The following is a 25,764-nucleotide window of genomic DNA, read 5'->3' on the forward strand; positions in this document are numbered from 1 at the left end:
GACATGTGTTGTTTTATTATGTCATTGGTATCCCTGATTATTTCCTCAATTGAGTGGGAATGTGGGGCTAGAATTTCATACTTGTATTATGTATTTATAATGCTAGATATCCACTCTATGTATTAAAATAGTTGCAAGTCTAAGTATTTGTCCTAAATTGTTTTCTTGTAGAACAACAATCAATTGATTATTGATTTTTTATATTGTTATTTAATTTTATTTTTGAAGGGATTTCAAAATTAAGGCATCTAGTTTCAAAATCAGCTAGAACAACATTTTTTCGAAGTTGCTTTTTTTTTTTTACATTTCCTTAAAAGTTACTTTACATTGTCATGTCTGTAAAAATACCTGAAAAAATTATAACGGAATGGCCTAAAACACAGACCGTCCTGTACTGATGAGAACTTTCAAAAAAATTCCAGGATCCACAGTTATTTGTGTAATAACTAGTGATGGGCATTTTCTAATATTTTAAACTATTGAATAACTATTCGAATTGTTTTTATACAACCGAATAGTTTACTTTTAGCATAAACTATCGAATGGGCTACCGAATGGTTTCAAAAAATATTCTATTAATATTAGTAGATTCAAAAGATATAGCGTTTTAGAATTTGGGGTCTTTTGTTATCGAATGTTATATGGAGATCGTAATTATTTTCTGAACTCGTAATCGTTGTAATACACTTGATTTATATATTTATATAATAAATATTAATTATCTCTTGTCGATTACAATGTCTACAACAGAGTGCTATGATTGTTAGTAGCGGTTTTTTCTTTTTTGTATTAAGTGTATTCTTATTTTATTTTTAAGTATAATTTAAACAATTTTAATTTTTTCCTTTTTGTTACTATAGTCTATGTCAGTATTTTCTGGATACTATGTATACTGTTTGCAGCATTTTTTTAAAACACATTGCGAGATAATCACTATTGAATGTCATTTTTACACCGATAGCCGTGGAGGAATACCCTGACACGATTCCATGTGTTTTCTATTGTATTTGAATATACTCCAGTTTCAGGGTCAACACTTTTGATAGATTGGTTAACCTAAATGTGATTATAACCGCATTCATTTAATGTGTAATAAGCCAAAAATGTTTAAAAAAAGTTCTTTTAGTTTATTTTTAATAATAATTTCTGTTAATTAAAAATAATCATAAATTTTTATGTTTTTTCGTGTGACAGTTCGAACTTATTAGGTCGCTGTACTTTTCAGTACAAAGAGTTTAAATAGATTGAAATTGGGTCAGACATTCTTTTCCTTGGGGTTTTTAGAACGTTGTGCCTCTTTCCCATGAGTTCTGTAGGTGATCGAACCGGTCACCGGAGTCAGTATGCGTAATTAATCCTTTATTTGTATTAGTAATAATTTTTTTTTATTAAATTGTAAAAAAGAAAGACTGTTCTGCATTGTATTTGATTTTGTTTTTTATTTTGCAGAAAATATGTAATAATCAATAATTTTATGGTATTTTTGTTTTGTCAACTCTGCAATTTTAAGATACTGTAATTTTTAAACCATTTGTTTTCGCTAATTTTTTCAAACATGTAAAAAAAAGAGTGCACGGTAAATCATAATTTTTCCAAAATGTTATAATTTCTATTTTTATAAGTGAATAAATTCATTTCTGCCGATTAAATAGTTCTTTTTAATAATAATTTTTTGGCAGCATCTTCTTTCATAATATAAAAATTATCAACTAAAATGATTAAATTTTGATAAGTAGAAGGGTGTGACACCACAACACCTCTTCTAGAGACGACATTAATTACACGACTAATAAACAATTATTTTTCGAACTCAAATTTTCAGAAGATATTTTATTTGCATTTACAAAAAAATCTGGGGGTATATGATTTCAATTTTTGTCATAAATTTTTTTTTACGCTCCTACCTAATACATAAATATGTTATAATTATAAATTTAGTAATTTCATTTAATTGAATATTAAAATAATTAAAATTTTGATAGCTTTTCAATAGTTTTTTATTTGCATTTAACCCTCGTCTGAATAAGACAACTTTAATGTAATAATATCATAAACAAATATCATCGAGGAATAATTTGTACCAAAAAAAAAAGATGTGATTTTACTAAAATCACATCGAATCTCGACATAATTTACAATTTGTATAAATTATAACGTTTAATTATTTGTAATAATAATTTGGTTTTATCGATCAAATAAAATGAAATATTGATTAAAAAAAACTTTATTAGTAATATTCATAAATTCAGTTTTTTCATAGACGAGGCTAAATGCTCAACAAAATCGCCGTATAATTATGTATGGGTTGTGTACAACACGTCGCACAATTACTTTATTCGATAATTAATTCAAAGGCAGACGTTAACAAAGCGCTTGCATATATACTAAGTTTGTGAAAAGACAATAATAAAAATCTGTAGATTTTTATTGTCTTAACTGATTATAGAAAATTATTTTTCTCTTATAACCCTATTAAAACATTTTTTTGTTGTTGTCGCTGAATATTTTCAAAAATTACTTTTAGCCGATTTTGAAACTAGATAGTTAGCTCAATTATACTCACTATTAAATTATTTAAAATCCGTATTTTGGCACAATGGATCATTCAGTCGACGCCTTATTAATGATATTCAACTGCACTCTTTGCTATTGATTCCCAGATGTATAGTCACACTGCACCTATACTGGTTTTCTCAGCCATGAGGCTACATCAGGTAGACAGCTGGTGTAAAATTCTGTCAAGTTATTAAGGCAGAGCCGACCCAAAATAGTTTCATTGGAGGACACTTCATCTTAAATAATATGTAGAAAAAAAAATTCTTTGGGAAAAAAAATGTTATGATAAATTTGTTTTTGATCATTTAAATTTTGTTGATGCTAATAGTGCCGTTGGGAGTAATTGTCTATCTGTACCATCCCATCAGTTTTTACTTAAATACTTTTTAGGCCTATCTCCTAAACATTACAAGTAATTGAGTGGGTAAAACTTTATGTTTTATTAAATTATTTAATATTAATACATTAATATGTGGTTAATAATCCTTAAAAAAGAAAAATAAATATCCATTTTTAAATAAAACATTTGTAGTAATTAGAAGATTTTTATAATATTAAAAATAAAAAACCAACTTGAACACATTATTCAGAATCAAATTGACTGAATGTTAATGGAACAATATATGGAATACGAATTGTAGGTCCTACCTGAAACAAAAAAAGCAAATAATATATATGTAATTAAATGTTCACTAATATTTATACTTTTTTAAACTTTTTGAAATTTGGTAAGGAACATCCATTCTGAAAAGAAGTAGAGTTGGTTAGTTTATTAGCTGATTTTGATACAACCATACACCTAGTTTCAGTGATTACTGAATTTATTAAGTCTTTATTTTCTGATTGATTCAATTCATTACAACTCTAAAAAAGAAAAAAGAATAAGAAGTTTTTCATGATAATAAAAAAAAAAAAATTACTGATTGATTGCAAATTAAATTGCTGGTATCAATAAACTGTGCATCATCTTTGACATCTGCTAATAAATTCTTCATTATATAATCAGGGTCTATTATTGATTTAACATCAGTTTTCTCACTTGATACAACTTCCTTTTTAACAGAAGACTCTGGTAAACAAAAAAAAGATTGCAATAAACTATTTTGTGTTTTTTTTTTAGGTGGAGGTCCTTCTATTTCATCAATATCTTTATAATCAAATAAGTCATCTTCATCATAATTATCATTAAATATGGTTCTAGTATCATGTATTTTCCTTTTAGTTCTATTACTAGCTAAACTGTATTGATGTATAACAGATTTAGCAACATCAGTACAATTTGAGTTAAACATATTAGTTTTTGTTTCAATCAATTGTTCTTGTGATGGTTGTATTGTAGCTATACAAGAATTTTCAATTGTGGATAGATTTTTTAATTCAGTGCTTAATGAGTAGCTATTTTTAAGTAAATCAGGTTCCACATTTTCATTTTTTAAACTATCTATGTTGTCTGTTATTTCTATTTTAAATTCTTCTTCGAAGTTTTCATCTTGAATTTCTCCTTTTATTTCGTGTTTAATATTTACTTCTTCATTAATTGGGGTTCTCTTCCTGGAAAAAATAATTTCCTCTGAATCTGAATATTCTTCACAGGGCCTTAAATCAATATAAATATTAATTATAAATAAATATGAAATAAAAAAAAATTAATACCTTTTGAATCTTTGTTGTGAAACTTGTGAATCTTGAATAATATTAACAGAACAAGTTTTGCTCTCATTAAAAAATACTACCTGAAAAATTAAATGAGCTACTAAATATAAAATATTTAATGAATTAAAGAGATGGTGCAACTAATTATTTTAAATGATATTTTGAAAAATTATTATTATTTTTTTTTAAATTAGCTTATATTTAAAAGTATTTTATCTTTAAATATAAAAATAATACTTATAGTGTATAATTTTAGCATTCTTATTGTAAATGGACATGTGACACTGACTGATTTTGTCATACTCATTTTTTTAAAATTAAGTTTTGGTTACATGCTTGCGACATATTATATACTCTTTTTGTGTACCTTACAGAGTTTTATCATTCTAGGCAATCCAGCGGTACATGTGATGTCTAAAATTTCAGACATAACGGCAGACTATGGGGAAGTATTGGAGATAGATTTTATGCTACAATGATTTACAGAGGATTCTTAGCTATTAAAGCTTAAAAAGTGTTTTATAATAAAACAATGTAAAGTAAAAATAATAAAACTTTTATTATTTTTATACAATTTTTTATTAATAATCAACATTACTCATTAAACGAGTTGGTTAATTATTGATTTAATTACAATAGACATTACTAAATTTACCATGCAATGTCTCAATATATTGTTTTTGTTTAGATTTGTAATATAACTTATAATAAATTATTATAATATTAAATATTAACAATCAGTACAGCAAGTAAAATAAGTAAAAATATCTAAAAATATCTAAAAATAATAGAATAAAATAAATTAAAAATAATTTGGTAAGGTTGTATTGGAATTCTTATAATAGTAATTAAGTATATTTAGACTTTTTATATCATAAATCTTTTATTAAACTGGGATCACATCAATAAACTAAATTTTCAAACTAATACTTATTATCTTATTTTTTAATAATTTATTTTCATTGTACCTCAGTTTCTGGAACTAAATCTATAGGAGTATCCAAATTGCTTGCTTGGGATTGCAAATTTACCAAGGTAAATTTATGACTGGGATTGCAGTGTTTTTTTGTGTTAACATTGATAATACTTAAACCAATGTCATTCTCTGGTATCAGTCTTTTATTTTTAACTTCCAAATTTTCTATAACATCAAAGTTACTGAAGTTATAAACAAAATATATCAAGAGTATATGTGGATACAAATTATATTTATAAGTTATTGAATATGGCAAGGTAAAGACAATTCAATGTTAAGTATAAACAAATTACGGTCAAATAAACTAAGATGAAAACCATAGCTCAAACTTCAGTACTATTATATTATGATATATTAACATATATATAATAATAATAATAATTATAAGGTATTGATTAAATAATTAGGATTATTTACTATGCAAGTACACAATAAACTAATATAATTTGATCCATTTAAATATCTAATAAAATAGGTATCTTTAATTTATAGATTAGATGGATTAGTCAGTTTCTCAAAGAAAAAATAAATAAAATTACATGTACAACATGTGTATAAAAAAGCATTAATATGTTAAAAAGTTGAAATTAATTTAAAACATTAATTTAACTTAATTAAGTTAGGTAATTTATTTATTTATTTTTTGATGCGTTTAATTTTAAATTTAACTAGTTAATTTTTTACCAGATTAACTTATTGAATTTAAGTATACTGCTTTAACTTTATAAAAATAAAGTTAAATTTATTTTCTAGTTATTTTTAATTTGACTAAGTTAAAAAATATACAATAGTTAGCTTTTAACTTGACATACTATTAAAAAAAAAAACTAAGGAGTAAAAAAAAAAGAAGTGTTAACTTGCCCAGGTTTAGTATTTTATAATAATTAACAAATTAAATTTTATATGTATCAAGATAAAAAAATAATAAATATTTATTATAAAAGTTTTAAGAACTTACTTATAATTGTTGAGTACTTGTCAACATCTTTCATATTAAAGGGATCTTGCTGCATTAATATGTATGATGAAGAATTTAAAATTTCTTCAATACTTATGTTACAATCTAAAAAATGTATGGCTTCACCACCTAAAAATTACATGTTTATTAATGAATAATATTAAATAAATACATTATAGTTAATTTTTACCTGCATATTTTACCATCTTTTCAATGCGAACTAATTGTTCTTTTGTAGAACATATAAATGTAAGACCACCAAAAAGTCTTTTTCGCTTATTTATGACATTAAATGAAATAAACTCTGTATTTAGAAGTGCTTCTTTTAAAGGAGGTATGTAACCATCACAAAATGGAAGAGTAATCATAGAATTAGGCAATAAGGCTTTATAAAGATCAAAATAATATTGAAGAGTCACAATTGGTTTTGCTGATGCTAAACAAAGCAAGGCCTAAGTAAAATGTATAAAAAATCATTTTTTATTCTTACTGAATATAAAAAATAACACAAACCTTTTCAGTTATTGTAATAGAGTTCATACAAAGGTGAACACATTCATCTGACCATTCCCTTACCATAATTCCACCAAGTTTTGTCATTAATTTTTTTAAATTATCTTTATCTGGTTTAGTTAATGTAGAAGGACAAACTATTACTTGAAATTCTTTAACCCTTCAAAAATTACATTCTAATAAGTCCTATATTTAAAAAAAAATTAAACACTTCCAGACAACTTGATCACTATGAAAATATATCAAAATACATTATACATTTATATAATAAAAAATGTTTAATATAGTAAAATATGATAATTATATATTCTTTTTTGATCTTAGAATGTTTAACTGATTTTATTTTATATTGAAAAGTTCTGGTCCTTAATTGTGTTATTATATTAAATGAATGTTTGAAATAAAAACATATTTATTTATCTAAAAAATTAATTAAAAATTACCCTAATAACTATTTATTATATCAATGTATAATGTATTTTGATATATTTAAAAAATGATAATTTGTCTGGAAGTGTTTGATTTTTTTAAAATATAGGACTGTTAATCAATTCATTTAAAACCATTATTCTTTCTGAGTAATACTTACACCCAAATGCTGTCAATTCTTCCAAAACGAATTTTATCATGTAATTTTAAAACTTTAGGAATTCCACTTTTAATACTAACATTATTATCAATACCTTCATTTATGAATGTTCCAAACTTAGAATTTTTATCGATAACTTCAATATTGATTTCCACAAAATTATTTACTACCTTAAAATACAATAAATATTTGATGAATAATAAATTTTTAAACTAATCAGTTTCTTTACTTTTTTTGTAACAGAAATTACAGCATGAAATCGACTGACAGACAAATCATCTGGTATTTCTAAGTCACCATCAAATCCAAATCTACCCACTACATTAGTTTCTTTTTTTAATAAGTCATAACATTTTCCAGCTAAAAATATTAATAACACAATCAAAATTAATATTTTTAAATGATTATTATAATTTAATAAAATGACATTTTTCACACTGTAATGTTAATAAACTTGAATTTATTGCATTGGATGACATATTATTATTAGCCTTTTGAATAACGTAAACCAAATTAATATTTTCGATAACTGAGCATTATACAAAACTCGACATTAACGACATAATAGTTTTGATTATTTAAGTAATCACATTTAATGAGTTAGAATCATAATATTTTGTATCAGTTTTGTATATTTAAAATACAGCATTTACTGATAGCGAATGCTGACAAATGTTGAAAATAAACATGTATTTCATTTTCTGATAAGATAAACGTTTTTGATAACATTTTAACTTGTTTTTTAATATCAATTAAATAAAAATTAAATTTATTGTTATTAGTTTTTAAGTTCATTGTTGAATAAATTTAGCTGAAAAACGGATAATTTAAATGTATTACTATAATTAATATAGTGGTTAAATGATTTGAATTACAATTATTCTATTTTTTAAATTGTTAGGCATGATTGGTAGTTTAAATTTAAACTAATTTGAATTGTTTGACATAAATTTACTATTTTATACAACACGATGTCTGCTTACGACCTGAGGTATGGCAATATGTATTTTTTAATAAACTATTTAATGAAAAAGTTAATTCATTCTCTCATATTCTCTATGTAACTAATATTTTTTGCTTTTATTAAAATAAAACTTTTTAATAATTATTTTTTAAATTTAAGACTTAACAATCTTGATGCAGTATTAAACTCTGAAGAGATCGATATAAATAAGCTTAGAGAATTTTGTTTTAATGGTAATTAAAAGGGTTGACAAATTATTATTTCAAACTCTAATCAGATGTTATCAAAATTTCTAGGAGTTCCAGATGAAAAAGGGTATAGATCTCTATGTTGGAGATTATTACTCAACTATTTAACACCTAACAAAAAGAAGTGGGATGAACAGTTAAATCATTATCGAACATTGTATAACCAATGGATTGGTAATTTAAAATAAATAAAAGAATTATTAGATTAGTTTTTATATACTTTTCACGAGGTATAATAATAGAAGACATTTTTTTAACAAGTAGTTTTATTGTACCTATAAAGTATTTTATATTACTACAAAATAAATTTTACAATTAATGGTTTGTACAATACAATTTAATGATTATATGCTTGATATAACACACAAAAAGTTAAACCTATTTTTAAATTAAAAAACTTTAAATAACCAACATTATATTGTGATCAAGATGAGTTGAGCTATTCAGACAAATTTTCTTTTAAAGTTTTTTTAATAATAACTTAATAAAATATAGAATGGAACATAATTAATATTAAATTTTTAATTTATAATATTAATTAATTTCTTCTTTTTTTTCATAGAAGATATCTATATTGCTGGGTTTACATTTAAAATGTATAGGGTATAGTTTATATACATATCTAAAGATGAAATTACTTAATTATAATTCAGATTTAAATTTTTGATTTATTTATATTTTTTAGATGAAATACTAGTTACTCCAGGTTCAATTGATGATGAACAAAGTGATCATCCTTTGAGTAATGAACCAACTAGTAAATGGAATACTTTTTTTAAAGATAATCAAGCATTGACTCAAATTGATAAAGATGTTAGGTAAAAAATATACAGGGAGATTGATTAAGGATACAATACTCATTTTCTTGGAAAGTCCTGAAAGTTATAAATGTTCTTAAAGGCAAACATTTTTCTATGCAAAAAAATCTATAATAGTATGTAGTTAAATAATTTTTTTTAAAACCTTCCTGGTTAAAAATTTTAAACTTAATTTTCTTTAATGGTAACTTCTATTTTTAATTTAATGATATGATGGACAAAATATTGTTAATTTTGTTCTTATAATATTTTTTATTTGATTTATTGTTCTTCTGATATTGTTTCAAAAAGTTAAGCGATTTTTAACCAATTTTCTAATGATAGTTTGATGTTTAGTATACAGTAGTTATGATTATGTTTGATTATTCTTGTAATTATGTATGTCACTTACAATATTAAGAATAAAAACTGATAATAATTCATGGCCCATTAAAATAGATTATTGTTGCTTCTGGTATTATGAAAACGGAATGAATGATGAATTTCTAGTTTAAATTAGAGGTCGCGATTACACGTGTAATGAACTACACGGGTACCCGTGTTTTTACCTATGACGGGGTTGAAGCCCGTGTAGTAAAAATATCTGTGTATACCCGGGTATTTAAATACCCATGACCTTAAATACTCATGTATTTAAGTAAAATTGTATTTCACTATTTTGCAATGTTGATTTAAGATTGATTCACTTTCTGAACTCAATATGACAGTACACATATCATAATGTATAGTGTTCACTACCTCTTAGTATATTTCGTAATCGCTTTCATGCATAATAATTAAATAACAAAATAATAATAAACATGTACTTATATATTTATAAATTAATCAATTAATTAAAAAAATAACAATAATAATATCAAATTAATGTACAAGCAGTAGATGCATATATTACAAAAAATTAGCAAATAAATAATAAAGTAATCACTCACAATCTAGGAATTTATAACAATTGTTTGTTTTGGTAAAGAAAAATCAGCATGTTTACAGTCTCAGGCGCCAAAAAACTTTTCTTGGCCGTCACTATGTTTCCAGCGGTTGAGAAACATCTTTCAGAACTAACTGACGTTGCTGGTATCCCTAAATATTTCATTGCCAGAGCAACAATTAGTGGATATTTTGATGTACGTGTCTTCCACCATTCTAGTGCATCAAAATCAAATTTTAACTGTGGTTCTGCTAAATAATTTTGATACTGAATGTCAGAATCAGCTATATTACAGTTTACTTCATCACTGAACAGATATTCAAGAGCACCGTGATGTTTAGTTACAGGTATTTCAATTTGCACATCCCTATTAAATTCAGCCATTTCTTTTATCAAATTTTTAACCTGTGTTCGAATTTCCTCTCTTGCATCAACTGTTTCATGCTTTAAGTCCTTGAACCTTGGGTCGAGGAAAGACGCTATTTGTCTAGCAGATACCACACTAGAAGGAGTCCACAGTAATTTAAAATGGTCTGAAAGTTCTCTTATTACATTGGTTTTAAAATTTTCAGCTATTTCGTCATCACTTATATTATGCTTTAAATGCTTTTTTATAACTGCGTTTAGAAGCGGCCTCACCATTGAACTAGAACAATATTTATCCCCACAAAACACAGTGGTCATAATTTGTAGAGGCTTAAGCAATTTTATTAGTGTTTCTACATTTGTCCATTGGTGCTCTGATACTTCAAATTTGTGTGCCATCTCCTCTGTAGTTAACGAACGATCAGCAAGAACATTTGAAATTGGGCACCTATTTTTATAAATTCGATCAAGCATCATAAATATTGAATTCAATCTGGTTTTACAACTTTGAATTAAACTTTCTGTTGGCATACCTAATTGTTCTTGCTTATCTTTTAAATATTGACTAGCTAAATTTGAATGCTTAAAATGACAAACGATTTTACTACATAATTGAATTAAATTATTTATTTTATCATATTTTAGGGCATTATTGACAGCAAGTTGTAATGTATGTGCAGCACATGTTATATCATTCTTTTCTGTAATGTTATCCAGTAAATTAACTGCATTCAACACATTTTTTGCATTGTCGGTAACTACTGCTGTAACTTTTTGGTCAATTTCCCAATTATTAAAAGTCATTTTTAATTGATCGGATAAATTTGAAACTGTATAACGATCATCTAGTTTGTGAGTTGTCAGGGTGTATGATTTTGGGCACCATTAATCATTGATAAAATGTGCAGTAACTTTTATGTACGATTCTTGAGCTATTGATGACCAACAGTCACATGTACAGCTTACACTTTTGGCATCTTTTAGTTCTTTTTTTATTAAATCTTCAACCGACAATTTGAATCCTTTGAGTCTCTGTTTAATAGCACCTTCCTTACAGATAATACAATTTGGTTCGACTATGCTCATAAATTGTTTAAGCCCGGAACTAGAACAAAAGGATAAGGGCATTTGATTGATGGCGATCATTTTAGCTAATGCTTGATGAATTTTTTCTGTTCTTTCTGAACTACAAATTCGGTTTTTTTCAAAGTTCTTATCACTATAAGTTTTTCGTCGTTTACGGGGTTGTAGTTCACAAAATTCTAATGATGAGGTTGAACAATCGGTATTTAATAAACTAGTTGATGATGATGATGGACACTGTGTTAAACCAACAACTATATTACACTCTTCAACTTCATGAAGATTACCATCACTAGGAAATAAATTTTAAATGAATTAATTTATTTTATTTTATCATTATGTAATTAAAGCTTTTCAAATTTGCAATCCCGTCCATTTTTCATTTGAATTATTACAAATGAATTACATTTATACATACCTTTGATTTTGAGTGTTTTTGCTTATATTGTGTATGAATTTTAAATGTCTGCCGAATGATCCCGTTGATCCACCAGCACAACTAAACACTTTGTTTGAATTATCATCACACAGATCACAAAAAGCTTTATCACCTTTGCGTTTGCCGTATTGCCATACCCAACTTTTAGATCGATAACTCATTTTTCAAAGAAAAAATATTTAATGTACAATACAAATGTCAAGATCTAAACTTCACGTGACACATAGTAATAGTGAACCCATGAATAATAAGGTCCAGTATGGACTATGGAACAATTTTAAAATCACCAAAAATATTTAGATAAAAAGCATACATAGATAGTAAGTACGTAAATGCATAGATCTTATAAACATGAATAGGACATTCGTATTTGAGACCCTTGTATTTTCGCGGTCCTGAACTGATAAGAAATTGAGTCCGTTTGTTTACATTTTAATTATGATAAGCGCATAATATACTGTTTTAGCTTCGATGCGAAGTTGGAAGGTATTAATTTTACTATGTGTTTTTTCTTTGTGTCTGTTATAGGGGTCGCGATTGTGAACGGGTATTAGAATACACGGAGACTGGGTACACGGGCAAAACATATATTAAAGCCCGTGTATTTAATATCCGTGTATAATACCCGCGTAGACCCGTGTATTTAATACCCATGCATTCATTGTATATATAAATATTATATTAAATACATGACTATTTAAGGTCACGGGTGTAGTTCATTACACGTGTAAACGCGACCTCTAGTCTGTTACCACTCTTTCTCAGCTCTCACCGAACTGATTTTTTTCAACGATACGTTAAAACTTCACAAATTGTATCTATTATTATATCTATTGTATCTATATTCGAAGACATTACCCTCAATAAATGAAAAAATTTTCCTTGTTCCCATAAATAGGGGAAATCTCCAAAAAAATTACAAATTTAAAAATAGATATTTTTCGACACTTTTTTAATTTTTTTTACTTAAAACCGCCATAATTTTTTTAAAAATTACCAAATCAATATAATCTTTTTTTATTTAGATACGAGAGGTAATTTTTTTTGTAAATCTCATCCTTTACCTGCTCACAAGGGGGGATTCAAAATGACAACTATTTCACAAAAATTAACTTTTGAAAGTGTACCGGAAATACTGACACTTTTATATATATTTTTAATTAAAGCTAATGTAATATACTTTATTATGGAAAAAAAATTTTGTATTTTATTTTGTTTTCAAGATGAAAATGGCTACCGTATGCTATTTTTGTGTTAAAATTCTCGATTTTATATTTTACATTTTTAACTTTATATTTGTATAACTTTTTTAAAAAGTATGGATCAATACGATTTTTCCATGATAAATAATATTTATATACCTCTTTCATTCGACTTACTTTTTTTTTAAATCGTACCATTTCCCTTAATACAGGGGGATTCAAAACTTAAAAATGCATATAGAAAGTAGAACTTTTTCAACTTAATTTTTGAAAGTGTTCCTGAAATACTGACACTTTCATATATATATTAAATTAAAGCTTCTGTAATATACTTTAATATAAATAACTAACAAAAACTATTCATTTTAATCACAATTAATTTATGTTCGTTACTGTTTTACTATATATTTTATAAGTTTTAAAAGAATAATTGTTTTAAGTTTTACAATATTATGCATTACATAACTTATACTAATTAATAATTACTAACCATTAAAAAATAAAAATAAATTGTTATCATGTAATAATGTAAATAAATAGCCTCAATTTACTATCACCATAGTCTTCACTGATAAAGCATCAATGTCCTATCCATGTGTTATAAGATCTATGCGTAAATGAAGTGCAATAAAATTAGTAATAAGGTAGTTTTGCGAATATTTATGTTTGAATATTAAAACCAGTTTAAATATAACTGTCTTATGCATTATTATACTTATAGTTTATAGTGTTTATATCTATATAATATTATACGATAAACAACGAATGCATCTTACTAATTTTTAAGCTTAATTAATAACTATAAATATAACTTATATGATTATTAAGATAATTAACTTGTTGTGCTATTTAATCTTCTAAAGAGTTAGGAAAAGTTAGCAAAAAAATATTTATATTTAAAGTATATTTTAATTCTGAATTAATATACAATGTATGCATGGGTATTAAATACATGGGCTTTAATATGTTTTGCCCGTGTACCCGGGCTCCGTGTGTCCGTGTATTCTAATATCCGTTCACAATCGCGACCTCTAGTTTAAATCCAAATCATTAAAGAATTTTAAAACGCAAATGGTTGAGTTTGGATCGATATAATAGAATAAAAAATATAAGAATAAATTTTTTTCTGTTACATTATTAAACTAAAAAGAAGTACCCATTAAAAAAAAAAAAGTTCCAACATTTTATATTTGAAGGAAAAAAAACTGTTTAACTACATATTTTTGTAAAGTTTTTTGAATCAAACAAATATACTATACAAAAATTGCAAATATTTATTAGTTTCTGAAATAATGAGTATCTTGATCTTAATTGATCACTTATCAACTATGAAAGTTATTATTACAGAATTCAAACAAATAAATTATTTTATAGGAGATTACATCCAGAGCTGTCATTTTTTCAACAAGCAACTGAATATCCTCATATTAATGTAGTGAACAGCAATGGTACTAAACGACTGAACCGTAGAGTGGGTATGCATTTTTTGAATAGTGCCAACGTGGAACGTAAAGGACTTGGGATTGTTAAAATTTCGGCTGCTCCAGAACCTAAAAATACTTCGGAGTTCAAGCCATTAGAAGAAGGCTCAGAAGCTCATTGGGAAGTAGTTGAAAGAATATTGTTTGTATATTGTAAATTAAATCCTGGACAAGGTTATGTTCAAGGAATGAATGAAATAATTGGTCCTATCTACTATTGTTTTGCTACTGATCCAGTTATTGAGATGAAAAGTAGTTCTATTTTATTATAAGAAATAATTATTTTTTTTAATATATCTGATTTAGAACATGCAGAGGCTGATTGTTTCTTTGTTTTTACAAATTTGATGTCAGAAATACGAGATTTTTTTATAAAATCCTTAGATGAGGCAGATTCTGGTATAGTAAGTATGATGCATAAAGTAACAGAAAAATTGAAAGAAAATGACCCAGATCTTCATAGCTGTTTGATAAAAAATGAAATTCTTCCTCAATATTACAGTTTTAGGTGAGAAAAAATTTTCAAAATTAAGTGTAGTTGTTAATGTATTCAGATAAAAATATCTTTTCTAATTGATAAAAGACCTCCTTTGAACCTCCATAAAGAGGGATATATTGAAAATGGAGAAGGTAAAAAAATGTATAAATGCTGAAGATACTTATAAAAATATTTATTTTTTGTTATGATTCATATATTTTTGCCCGACCCCAAGTAGTTGGTATTATGGCAAGTAAAAAGAAGATTCATATATTTTTTTAAGAAGTTATGACAGTTATTAGTATATAAGTCAAGTTTTAATTAAAAATCATAATATATCAAGGGATTTCTCTTATCTACAATGAATAAAAATTTTTTAGGAGTAATATCTTCAATCAGATATAATTTGTGAATTTTTGACACATTATTAAAAAAAAATCAATTTAGTGAAAGTTAAGAAATAGAAGTGATCATTGGGAGCATTAAACTAGACAAATTTCACTCTTTATGTGAAGATGTCTTAATGGCATCTAAAATGTTTTCACTTCATTAATAAACCTAAATTAACATATGTTATAATAGTGTTTTATTAACATTAGCCAACTTATTGTTCAATTTATTTTTATAATAAACAAGTTTTTCCTCACATTTTGGACTTTCTTAGAATTTTTATTTTTAGATTTTAGAAGTTGTGTTAGAAGGTATTTCACTCCCTATTACTCTTTAAAATATAAGTTTGATATAAGTAACTTATATAAACCATATTTTTGTGATAAAAATTTAAAATACCTGCAAAATTTTTAGTAGATCAATAGTTCTATTTATAGAAAATAAATTATAGTGAACAGTTTTATATTGTTTGATAACAATATAAATGATTGTGCTATTATTAAACAATAAATAATTTTATTATACAGAGTGTTCAGTAAATAAGGAAACGAATTTCTATTGTACTCATTGTTTGTAACAATTTAACTGTTTCCTAACTTACTGAACACTCTATATAGAATGTTCAGTAAGTAATAAGGAAACGGGTTTATATTGTTCTCATTATTTATAACAATTAACCTGTTTCCTTACTAACCGAACAATCTGTATATAAAAATGTATTACTGCTATATATTAATAATAACATATTCATTTTTTATATAAAATGAATAATTTATATATATATATTTCTTTATGAAATGAACTATCCCATGAATAGAATTAAATATTATTTAATTTTTTCATCTTAATATCAACTAATTTTTACAATTTTATTAAATTATAGATGGTTAACATTGTTATTATCTCAAGAATTTTCATTGCCTGAAATCTTAAGAATATGGGACTCCTTGTTTTCTGATGTTCAACGTTTTTCATTCCTAGTTTACATCTGTTGTGCTATGATTATGTATGTATAAAACATATTTTATATAAATTTAAACAATGTAAAGCATAATTTTACATTCTTTCTTAGTCTGATTAGAGATGAAATACTTGCTGGAGATTTTCCTACAATAGTTAAACTATTACAGGTTATTAAAATATATAATTTTTTGTACTTTTGACTTGGAAATTTAATATTATCATTTATTTTATTTTTAGAATTATCCTAATGTTGAAACAAGAGTCATATTAAATAAAGCAGCAGAGCTATATAGTCAATGAATTAAATAAATGATTAAATAATATTGAAGTGTTCAAAGGTAAACAGTATTTTAATACAGACATTTTTTAAAAGACAAATTAAATTAGATCTTCCTAATATTTTTTAAAATTGTACCTAAAATGAATAATGTTTGCTTAAGATCAGGGTTGTTTTGAGTGTTACACGGGGGTGTTCAAATTCCTATTTAACAATATTTAGTTTTTTTAGTTAACTGAATTTAAATGTAAAAGGATGTTACTAAAAAACAATTATTCAAAGAGGTCACACAATATTAAAAAATTATTCAATTGGCAAAAAAATATTCCTCCCCCTATATTTGTAGTTTTGGGACAGCCTTGCTTTAGATTAATAATTTTACTGGTCAATTTTTACTATTTTATAGGAAATTTTCAATAAAAACATTGAGCTTCAAACAAATAATTATGATCAAAATTTTATACTTTTGTAAGCTCAAATATTATTTATTAAATTAAAGATCTTATAATTTTAAGTTAATTTAAGTATTTATACTTAATAATTTTAAATGTAGTAATCATTTATTTTTTTATTACTTATTTTGTTTAATTTATGATAGATATAATTATTTTATTATTCAATTGTTTACTTTTGATTTAATATTTACTGATTTTGTAAAGTGTTATTGTGTTTAATTATAAACTTAAAATTTATAAAAAAACATTTTGTTATATTTTGAGCAAGTTATTTATATTAATCTTATAAAGCTATGAATTGTATTTATAATTATTCTTTAATTCATATAATCAACTAACAAATATAATTGAGACATATTAACTTAAAAATTTATTAATTAATTTAGAATTTTATAAATTAATATAATTAGTTACGTAGTCAAAAATTTTCATTTGGTAGAAGACTTATACCAAATAGAACAACAATAAACTTTTTAAGTCAATTTTTTACCCAAAATATAAGTTTAGTAAGGCCAATAAAAGGATGTAACCCATTTAATTGCTCTTGAATGTAATATTATAGTGAACATTTTTTTATATTTTGTATTGCAACCAAGAAAATTTCTATTTTCCAGTAATTATTTAGTTACTCAAATATTCACTTAGAGAAATTAAGTTAACGGTTTCTTATAAATGTTGATATACAAGTTACTTTTATATCCTTAAAATATTTTTGGTATAATTTTTGTTATTCTAATGATTTCAACACTATATATTAAAAAAAATCTAATCCCTACCCTTTGGCACATCTTTTAAATAACTCGAATACCTATTGCATAGATTGTAAATTTTCAATGACTTTAAAAATGATAATAATTTAGTCTAACATAAAAGATAATATTTTCAGTGTTGTTCTCATGATTATCTTGACTTTGATTAAGACATTTTTTTAATACTCTCCCCAAAATAAATCTTAACTATATATATATAATGTAGAGGCTTTTATCGAATGTTATCAAAAAAAATACCTCTCAAAACACAGTAGGCTTTTATGGGATACATCCAGACAATATTTTCAAAAAACCCGAGTGATTTTTTTCCAAGTTTTCTTAAAATATAATATGCCAAAAATATAATTATTATTGAAGCCGGGTTTTTCTAAAAAAAAAAACAGAGAAGTTGATACTACCCTAATGGTTGTTTTTTTTTATAAAACAATAAAATACCTGGGTTTTTCCATTTATATTTTTATCCTCTATACCTTTCCTTGAGAACTTCAATGATTGTTTTCATTTGTGTGCTAACGAAATATTTAAATTATAATGATGTTCAAAAGAATTTGTTATTATTTATATACTAGTACAGTATTATTGTACATTATATTGTGATCGGGTTAAGAGTCGAAGGGGAAATCGACAATGACGATAAAAATAAAAAACATCATATTTTGTTCTCGCATATTTGATTGACGTGACTCGTGGTCTAAACACCTTAAAACCGTGGCAGCGATGACAAATGCGAGCCGCCGGTGTACCTTATGTACTCTACACGTTGACTGAGTTGCATAGTGTACGGCAAGCAAAGAATCTGAGTAAGGTGTATAAGGTACCCATATGATTGATGTTTCGACCATGACCGTATGGATAGTTAAGGAATGCGACACATACGCTATACAAAGTATATTATAGGTATGTACTATTCACGTACATAAACACATTATATATGTGTGTAAAAGGTGCAATGGTCTTTTTTACTTCGAATATTCATTCGACGGTCTGCTTGACCATCGTACGCGCGCCAAGAGTGATGCAGCTGTTTATTACACAAATAGATATAACGTGATGTTAAGTCACACAAATAGAATCTAATGGTCTGTTATTTGCCAAATATTTTCTATTTTTTAAATGTGCCACAGTGTACTGATTGCTAATATATGTTGACAAAATTATGTAACTGTATGACATTTTTTATGTATTGATAAAATCTATAATAGTTCCCAAGACCATTTTAATGGATCTTGACTGATTTTGATATCTAATTGAGAACTACTAACAATTAAATGTTATTTAGGAATTTAGTCGCTTTGGATACTGTTGGTTATTATAATATCCAACAGTGTCCAAAACGATTAAGATAATGATGTAACTAATATATTAGTTACATTCTAGTGCATTGTTAGAGTTTAAGTTGATTTGTCAATTAAAGGTGATTTTTTTATGTATACATCTAATATGGAGTTGAGGAAAAAAAATATTTACTTAACGAAAAAAATATTAACAAAATTAAAAGTAAAAAAATATATGTAGTTTAAAAATATGTAAAACTTTTTGTACCTTTTAGCGCAAGCTTATTTTATTTTTTAATTTCTAGAAAGGAATACGAAACTAAAATTAAAATAAAGAGAAATCATATCCACCCCAAAATGGATAATTCAAAAATTAATCTCAAATTTAATGTGACAACAAAAACATATGTTTTGATATATAACATAATTATAACTACTTTAAGTAAGTTTTTTTCTTTTCTATATGTTGGTTGTGATCTACGACCAATGAATCATTATATATTAGAGGTAAGTGGGGCGAAACGGAAATGTCAATATCTATAACTTTAATTGATCCTGCGATTATAAAAACAACCTTGTTCGTATTATATTGTATGATCAATGTTATGTAATCAAATGTTAATCAACTTATCATTTAATAAAGAGCAAAAGGGGTTTTTATCAGTTGATCGATAAAAATAGTTAAAATTTAAACCAATTTTTAAAATACGATTTTTTTTGTTAACTACCTCAAGATCACTTAAGCATAGACAAACTATAACTTAATATACAATTTATTAATTAAAATTTAATTGTAATTAATATCACAACGACTGAAAGTAAGTACACCCGTTTATATTTTAGTTTGAGACGTAATGGGGACGTCCCCATTGTACCCTTTACTATATTTTACAGTTGTTTATACTCTTATTTACAAACCCGGATTATGTTAATTTGGAGTGCCGGTGCCAAATTTTTTAATGGGCTTCTCAATAAGTTTTTCTATAAAAATTGTAAACGATGTTTTTATTATAATACATAAAAACTGCAGGTAACAAAAAAAAATTAATAGTAACAACAATATAAATTTGAATTTTTCAAGTTATTTTACTAATCGGGCTCATAGATGGGGCCTGGACAATAGCTTTGCTTAATTCGGGTTTGCTTATTTAATAAAACATATTTTTGTTTATTTTTCTACAAAAATTAATTAATTTTTGTCTGGAATGATGAATTTTTTGTTTACAAGTGAAATCCTCAAGTCCTGAATAAATATATTGCTCTCGTGTGAATTTTGATAGCTGAAATACATTTATTTGATTAAAAATTTTGGATTATTTAGTTGTTTCATGTATAATTATATTATGTCGTTCCCATTTTAACTCATGTAAAATGGGACAAATGACGTTCTTTACATTTTTTTAATTTTAAACATAATAAATTGTAGTAATTAAATAAAATGTTTATTATTTTACCACTATTATAACTTAATTGTTGTACCCCGAAAAAAAATTGTTTTAAAGGTATAGATATCCAAACGTTACGTCTACATCTTGCTCTTGTTTTTCTCTATTTTTTTTTTGTTTTATTTACTTCGTTTTTATCTTTATATGAGTATTCCAATATAGTTTAGATCCTAAATGCATGTCTAGGTATTTAGCTTACTTTTCTTGTAAAACTATTTTACCATCAAGAATTATCGGGTTAATCATGGTTCTTTACTTGTAGAGTTCACATGAACTTATTTTGAACTATTTAACAGTATTTTCTATCATATTTTCCATAAAAGGATACTATTATTGTTTATTTGCTTTTTTTATGATAATTGAGAGATCTAAAAACGAACAATTATTTAATACAATTTTTTTATAAGAACACGTCTGATTATTTGCATTGCTCACTTAGTATCATTTATTATCATAATGTTATATTCTATTGACATGTACTGTAAAGAGTAATAGTTAAATAGCTCAAATCATTTATTTATTTTTTCGTTCTGTCGTTATTTTATATCCATCTAAGGGTACATGACAATCGAAAAACTGTCACGATTAAATTTAGAATTTATTGTGAGTGATTTATAGTTATAGTAGATAACAAATCGTTATCACATATTTATCTTTTCCCAAACAATACTTCGTATTTCTTAAATTTGAATTGTTTAATTATTATATTCTTCTTAGATTTTTTGCATTACATAATTTTATTTTAAAATATATTTAATAAAGTAGTATAGTAGTATACTACTTAATTATGTATTTTATACTACTACTAGTATGAAGTAATATTAGATCTATTAAACATCATAATCATTAATTAATTATTACTAGGGTTTTAAACATTGGCCTTAACGTATTTACGTTTATCAAAATCATTTATTGCATTATAGTATTTAACTTACTGTCGTCAAACAATTTATTTTAATTATGAAAGATTTATGAAACACATAAACATATTATTATAAAAAAAAAATTGGTGGCCTATTCTGAAATCTCTACTGTAAATATTATACAAGATAAATTATTTGACAAAGGAATCAAAATTTCAACCCTTAAAATTACAAAGCGCTAATTTTTAGATGAAATTAATAATTGTTTAAGATAAAATGATGGGACAATTTTCAGTCGTTAATTTTAACTTTCATACATAAAGATTTTTAAAACAAAATTTCAAAATTTAATAGTAGACATAAAATTGCTACTATGTTAGTTAAAATTTTGAAGTTTTTTAGTTTATTCATTTAAAAATTAATGATTCTCTTCTTCCTCGCCCTAATCCCATCTACTTGGGGTCGGTCACCCTTATCCTAAACTTGACACGATCTTCCACATTATCTGCGCTCACATCAGCTGCCCTCATATTGCATTCAATAGCATTTCTCCATCTCTTTTTTGGTCTTCGTCTACCTCTTCTTCCTTCAACATTTATTTCTATAAATGTTTTTACAGCTTCCGATTTTTCTCTCCTCATAACATGACCAAACCATCTAAGTCTATTTTCTCTCATCTTATCCACGATTGACGTTATACATATACTCTCTCTTATATGCTCATTCTTTATTCTATCTTTTCTAGTCACTCCACTCATCTATCTAAGCATTCTCATCTCTGGTACACTCATTCNTTCTCATCTCTGGTACATTCATTCTGTGCTCTACTTTCTTATCAACCACCCAACACTCTGAACCATACATCATAGCTGGTCTCACTACAGTCTTGTAGAATTTATCTTTCAGCCTCATTGGAATTCTTTTATCGTATAAGACACCAGACGTTTCTCTCCACTTCAACCATCCGTACTTAATCCTGTGTCTTATATCCTCATCAATACCACCGCTCTTTTGCACAACTGATCCTAAATATTTAAAACTCTCCACCTCTCCAATCACGTCCTCGCCAATTGTCACTGACCTTCTCTTTTCACCTACCTCGTGTTCTCCTTTGTTAAACGTGTACTCTATATATTCTGTCTTACTTCTACTTATTCTTGAACCCTTTCCTTCAAGAACTGATCTCCACACCTCTAGTCATTGATTAATTTCCTCCCTATTTTCTCCTATTAGCACTATTACAAGTAGTTTTTATTAGTATATTGATATTTATTAAAATATGCTTAAAAAATATAAAAATTTCTTAGTAAATTAGACGCAATATTAATATTTTGTTTATCTATTGGTAGAGACAGAATTAAAAAATAATTTCTTTTCATAGTTCACTTTATCACGCTAGATTGTGAATTTCAAATTTATTAATTTAGATTCTTAATTAGCTAAAGATCATTATTGGTTTGTAGTGTGAAAATTTTTAATGGCTCTTAAGATATCATTGCTAATGAAGCGTATTATGCTAAAATAAACATAGTTCTAATATCAAAATTTATTTTATTTTGGTGCGAAGCTGAAAAGTTGTAAATTTTGCATCATATGCTTTTTTAAATTTATATATACAGAATGGAACGGATCTAACTGACAATTCATATAACTTATGATCTACATAACATTTTATACTTTTTTTTTTTTAATCAATTTTTACAATATAGAACTATAATTAAAATATGTTTTTCGCAATTACAAAAAGTATTTTAAAAATTAATTTTTTTTAAGATTTTAAGATAGCCATTTTATAGATAAGTTTTAAAGAAAAATTTGGTACCAAAAACTCTTATTTTAATTCAGTAGTTACGTTTATACAGCGTTTTGAAATTTGTTAAATTTTGATGTTTTATACAATTTTCTTATGGTATCAAATGTCAGTCCATATTATTGAAAGTACAGAAGTAAACACTTATTACATTATTTACTGGTAACAGTACTCGATTTCTTTTCACATAATGATCAAAAATCACATAATGGTCTTCTATTACTCTTTTTCTATAAAATTTGCTTTCCTTCTGAATACTTACCAAAGTCTTATCTTTTCTGCCATCAAAATAAATACCGCGTATAATTTTATTGCGATTTGCATCGTGTAATGCTGATTTGATTTTCGTTTTTTCACGGCGCAATTTGAACGATCAATGACAACACTTAGATCCTTTGATGTAATGATTCCAACATCTTTCACAGAAGAAGTTATAATAGCAGCTGCTCTGTCAGAGACTCCAGTACGATCGCAGGCGAGGGCTAATGATGGTAAATTTAATCTCATTTTTCTTTGGTGGTGGCGCAGCTATTTGTTTTGGCGATTGATAAGGACTGGAAGCTACGCTATTATTGCTTGAACTGGTGCTTTCGATGGTTAAGTCATCAGAATTATTTACAGTTAAATAATTCTCGATTTTTACATAAAAACTTAGATATAAAAACCATGTACATTAAATATTAACCATGTATATTAAATTATCAACCATTCTTTAAAATTTTTTGATTATTTCAACAAGAAAACAATTTAAAGCTTAGTCACGAAATTTGCATAAAAGACAAATACGTGCCAAATATTATATCATAGTATTCTAGGCTGTTTTAATAAATAAAATTTTTTCTAGAAGAGTTTAAAAAATTTTGAGGGGCGCTTGTTTAGTTAAAAAATCTATGGAACAAATCAAGCAGTTAACCAAGTTGACGGAACTCAGTTCACAATTGTTTTACTATACATATCAGCACATGTATATTTTTATTTTGTTTTCATTATAAAAACTTAAATAATATAAACAATTATTTTTCAATTTTAGGTGATAACATTTGTAACTGCTTAATTGTTGGCTACGAACATGCTGAAAAGAACAACTCGGCTATTGTCCACAAATACGAGGTGTGTTAATAAAGTAATGAGATTGATTTTTTATAATTGTTTATTGAAATAAAACGAATATTGTATATAATCTCCTTCAAAATAATTGCTTTGGGAATTTACACAACACTGGAGTCGATGTTTCTATTGTTCGTAACAGTTCTGGAACTCAGTTACTGGAATAAATTTCAGTTGGTCAGTTCCAGACATTTTAATATTTCCTTGTGTCCTAAAATATCGTCATTTAAGGTAAATTTTTATTCTTGGAAAGAGAAAAAAATCACAAAGGCTCAAGCGGATTAGAGGCCACTAGAATATTTTAAATTACCAAAAACTGGTTAATTGAAAGAGTGGTCACTTTCAATCTGCTTTAAAAAATGTAGACACATTTCCCCTCTATTATCCTTTTTGATTTGTGACAGAATTTTTGGAACCATTTTTGCGCAGTTTATTCTCATCTCTAAATCAACGGTCAACATTTAATGAATGATGGTGTGAGTAAAGCCGAACTGATATGGTTAGTTTTACTATAGTATGGTTCTACCCACTATATAATTTTTAACCGTTTATTATTCAAAATTTTTTTCCCCCTTTTATGAAATAACTAAACAAGTATAAGAATAACATTTGAAGTTAAATGAAAACCTAATATTTGTATTCAACGTTATAATAGAAACAAATTGTAAATAGATTTTTTTTAACATTTACTTTGATTAAATTACATAAATTACAAGTTAAATAAATTAGTTATAATTTACTTAATTTTCAAAATGATTCGATTGTTAGCTTATATATAATTATTATTAAGGGTATGAAATGCTTAACAATAAATAAGATACAGTTACTTCAGAAACAAGTGATATAAATAATATATATATGTAAAAAACCTATTTTCTATAATTTTTCATTGAGTGACGAATAGTTAAAATCTACATGTGTAAAAATGGTAACATCTACATTTCTCTGCAAATTCTTTTTATTTTTTTATCAAAATGCTTTGTCAGGGGTGTACTGTAAATTTAGATATCCAACAAATAAAATTTCTTTAGTACATTTCATAGTAATACTATATACTTATTAGGGAATAAAATACTAAGTTCATTATGAAAATAATAATTTTGACTTAAAGATATCCTAAGAAATTTTTTTTTATAAAATGTTTGTGAGCAATTTAAAATA

General features: G+C 25.5%; 4 protein-coding genes and 1 long non-coding RNA gene across 6 annotated transcripts; 2 read left to right on the top strand and 3 right to left on the bottom strand.

The window, feature by feature from the left end:
* Window positions 1–2,967: 2,967 nt before the first annotated feature.
* On the bottom strand, window positions 2,968–7,872 carry LOC126903497 (nibrin). The gene is made up of 11 exons (XM_050681672.1): window positions 7,673–7,872; window positions 7,475–7,605; window positions 7,246–7,415; window positions 6,657–6,816; window positions 6,334–6,595; window positions 6,144–6,272; window positions 5,178–5,350; window positions 4,210–4,289; window positions 3,477–4,152; window positions 3,262–3,420; window positions 2,968–3,204 (listed from the first exon to the last, which is right to left on the bottom strand). The coding sequence occupies exons 1-11, from the start codon at window positions 7,722–7,724 to the stop codon at window positions 3,139–3,141; spliced, it is 2,058 nt and encodes a 685-aa protein (XP_050537629.1). The 5' UTR covers window positions 7,725–7,872; the 3' UTR covers window positions 2,968–3,138.
* A 115-nt stretch (window positions 7,873–7,987) lies between these two features.
* On the top strand, window positions 7,988–20,721 carry LOC126903498 (TBC1 domain family member 13). 2 transcript variants are annotated; one of them, XM_050681674.1, is made up of 10 exons: window positions 7,988–8,236; window positions 8,369–8,442; window positions 8,506–8,631; window positions 9,143–9,275; window positions 14,665–15,023; window positions 15,078–15,279; window positions 16,523–16,645; window positions 16,712–16,769; window positions 16,840–16,940; window positions 19,684–20,721. In XM_050681674.1, the coding sequence occupies exons 1-9, from the start codon at window positions 8,217–8,219 to the stop codon at window positions 16,900–16,902; spliced, it is 1,158 nt and encodes a 385-aa protein (XP_050537631.1). In that variant the 5' UTR covers window positions 7,988–8,216; the 3' UTR covers window positions 16,903–16,940; window positions 19,684–20,721. The 2 variants fall into 2 exon arrangements, with proteins under 2 accessions (XP_050537631.1, XP_050537630.1); XM_050681673.1 differs by lacking the exon at window positions 19,684–20,721 and adding an exon at window positions 17,286–17,451.
* LOC126903499 (E3 SUMO-protein ligase ZBED1-like) lies at window positions 10,065–11,370 on the bottom strand. Its single transcript, XM_050681675.1, has one exon. The coding sequence runs from the start codon at window positions 11,368–11,370 to the stop codon at window positions 10,216–10,218; it is 1,155 nt and encodes a 384-aa protein (XP_050537632.1). The 3' UTR covers window positions 10,065–10,215.
* On the bottom strand, window positions 10,065–12,660 carry LOC126903500 (uncharacterized). Its single transcript, XM_050681676.1, has 2 exons — window positions 12,068–12,660; window positions 10,065–11,941 (listed from the first exon to the last, which is right to left on the bottom strand). The coding sequence occupies exons 1-2, from the start codon at window positions 12,247–12,249 to the stop codon at window positions 11,452–11,454; spliced, it is 672 nt and encodes a 223-aa protein (XP_050537633.1). The 5' UTR covers window positions 12,250–12,660; the 3' UTR covers window positions 10,065–11,451.
* Window positions 20,722–22,484: 1,763 nt separating the features above from the next.
* Window positions 22,485–25,192, top strand: LOC126903502 (uncharacterized). Its single transcript, XR_007703516.1, has 3 exons — window positions 22,485–23,987; window positions 24,341–24,460; window positions 24,527–25,192. It is a non-coding gene; the product is annotated as an uncharacterized LOC126903502 (long non-coding RNA).
* Window positions 25,193–25,764: the final 572 nt, after the last annotated feature.

This window comes from Daktulosphaira vitifoliae, unplaced genomic scaffold, assembly GCF_025091365.1.
Source record: "Daktulosphaira vitifoliae isolate Bord-2020 unplaced genomic scaffold, ASM2509136v1 Scaffold_4, whole genome shotgun sequence".
Taxonomy (NCBI): Eukaryota; Metazoa; Arthropoda; class Insecta; order Hemiptera; family Phylloxeridae; genus Daktulosphaira; species Daktulosphaira vitifoliae.

Excerpts from the sequence above, each read along its gene's own strand:
- LOC126903497 (XM_050681672.1), bottom strand. The coding sequence starts at position 7,724 with ATGTCATCCAATGCAATAAATTCAAGTTTATTAACATTACAGTGTGAA. Across the intron at positions 5,351-6,143 it reads CAAGTACTCAACAATTATAA|AAAATTTGGAAGTTAAAAAT; the intron begins GTAAGTTCTTAA and ends TTGATGTTATAG. Across the intron at positions 3,205-3,261 it reads ATTTCAAAAAGTTTAAAAAA|GTAGGACCTACAATTCGTAT; the intron begins GTATAAATATTA and ends TTTTTGTTTCAG.
- LOC126903498 (XM_050681674.1), top strand. The coding sequence starts at position 8,217 with ATGTCTGCTTACGACCTGAG. Across the intron at positions 8,443-8,505 it reads TAGAGAATTTTGTTTTAATG|GAGTTCCAGATGAAAAAGGG; the intron begins GTAATTAAAAGG and ends CAAAATTTCTAG. Across the intron at positions 15,280-16,522 it reads CCTCAATATTACAGTTTTAG|ATGGTTAACATTGTTATTAT; the intron begins GTGAGAAAAAAT and ends ATTAAATTATAG.
- LOC126903499 (XM_050681675.1), bottom strand. The coding sequence starts at position 11,370 with ATGACTTTTAATAATTGGGAAATTGACCAAAAAGTTACAGCAGTAGTT.
- LOC126903500 (XM_050681676.1), bottom strand. The coding sequence starts at position 12,249 with ATGAGTTATCGATCTAAAAGTTGGGTATGGCAATACGGCAAACGCAAA. Across the intron at positions 11,942-12,067 it reads AAAAACACTCAAAATCAAAG|TGATGGTAATCTTCATGAAG; the intron begins GTATGTATAAAT and ends TTTATTTCCTAG.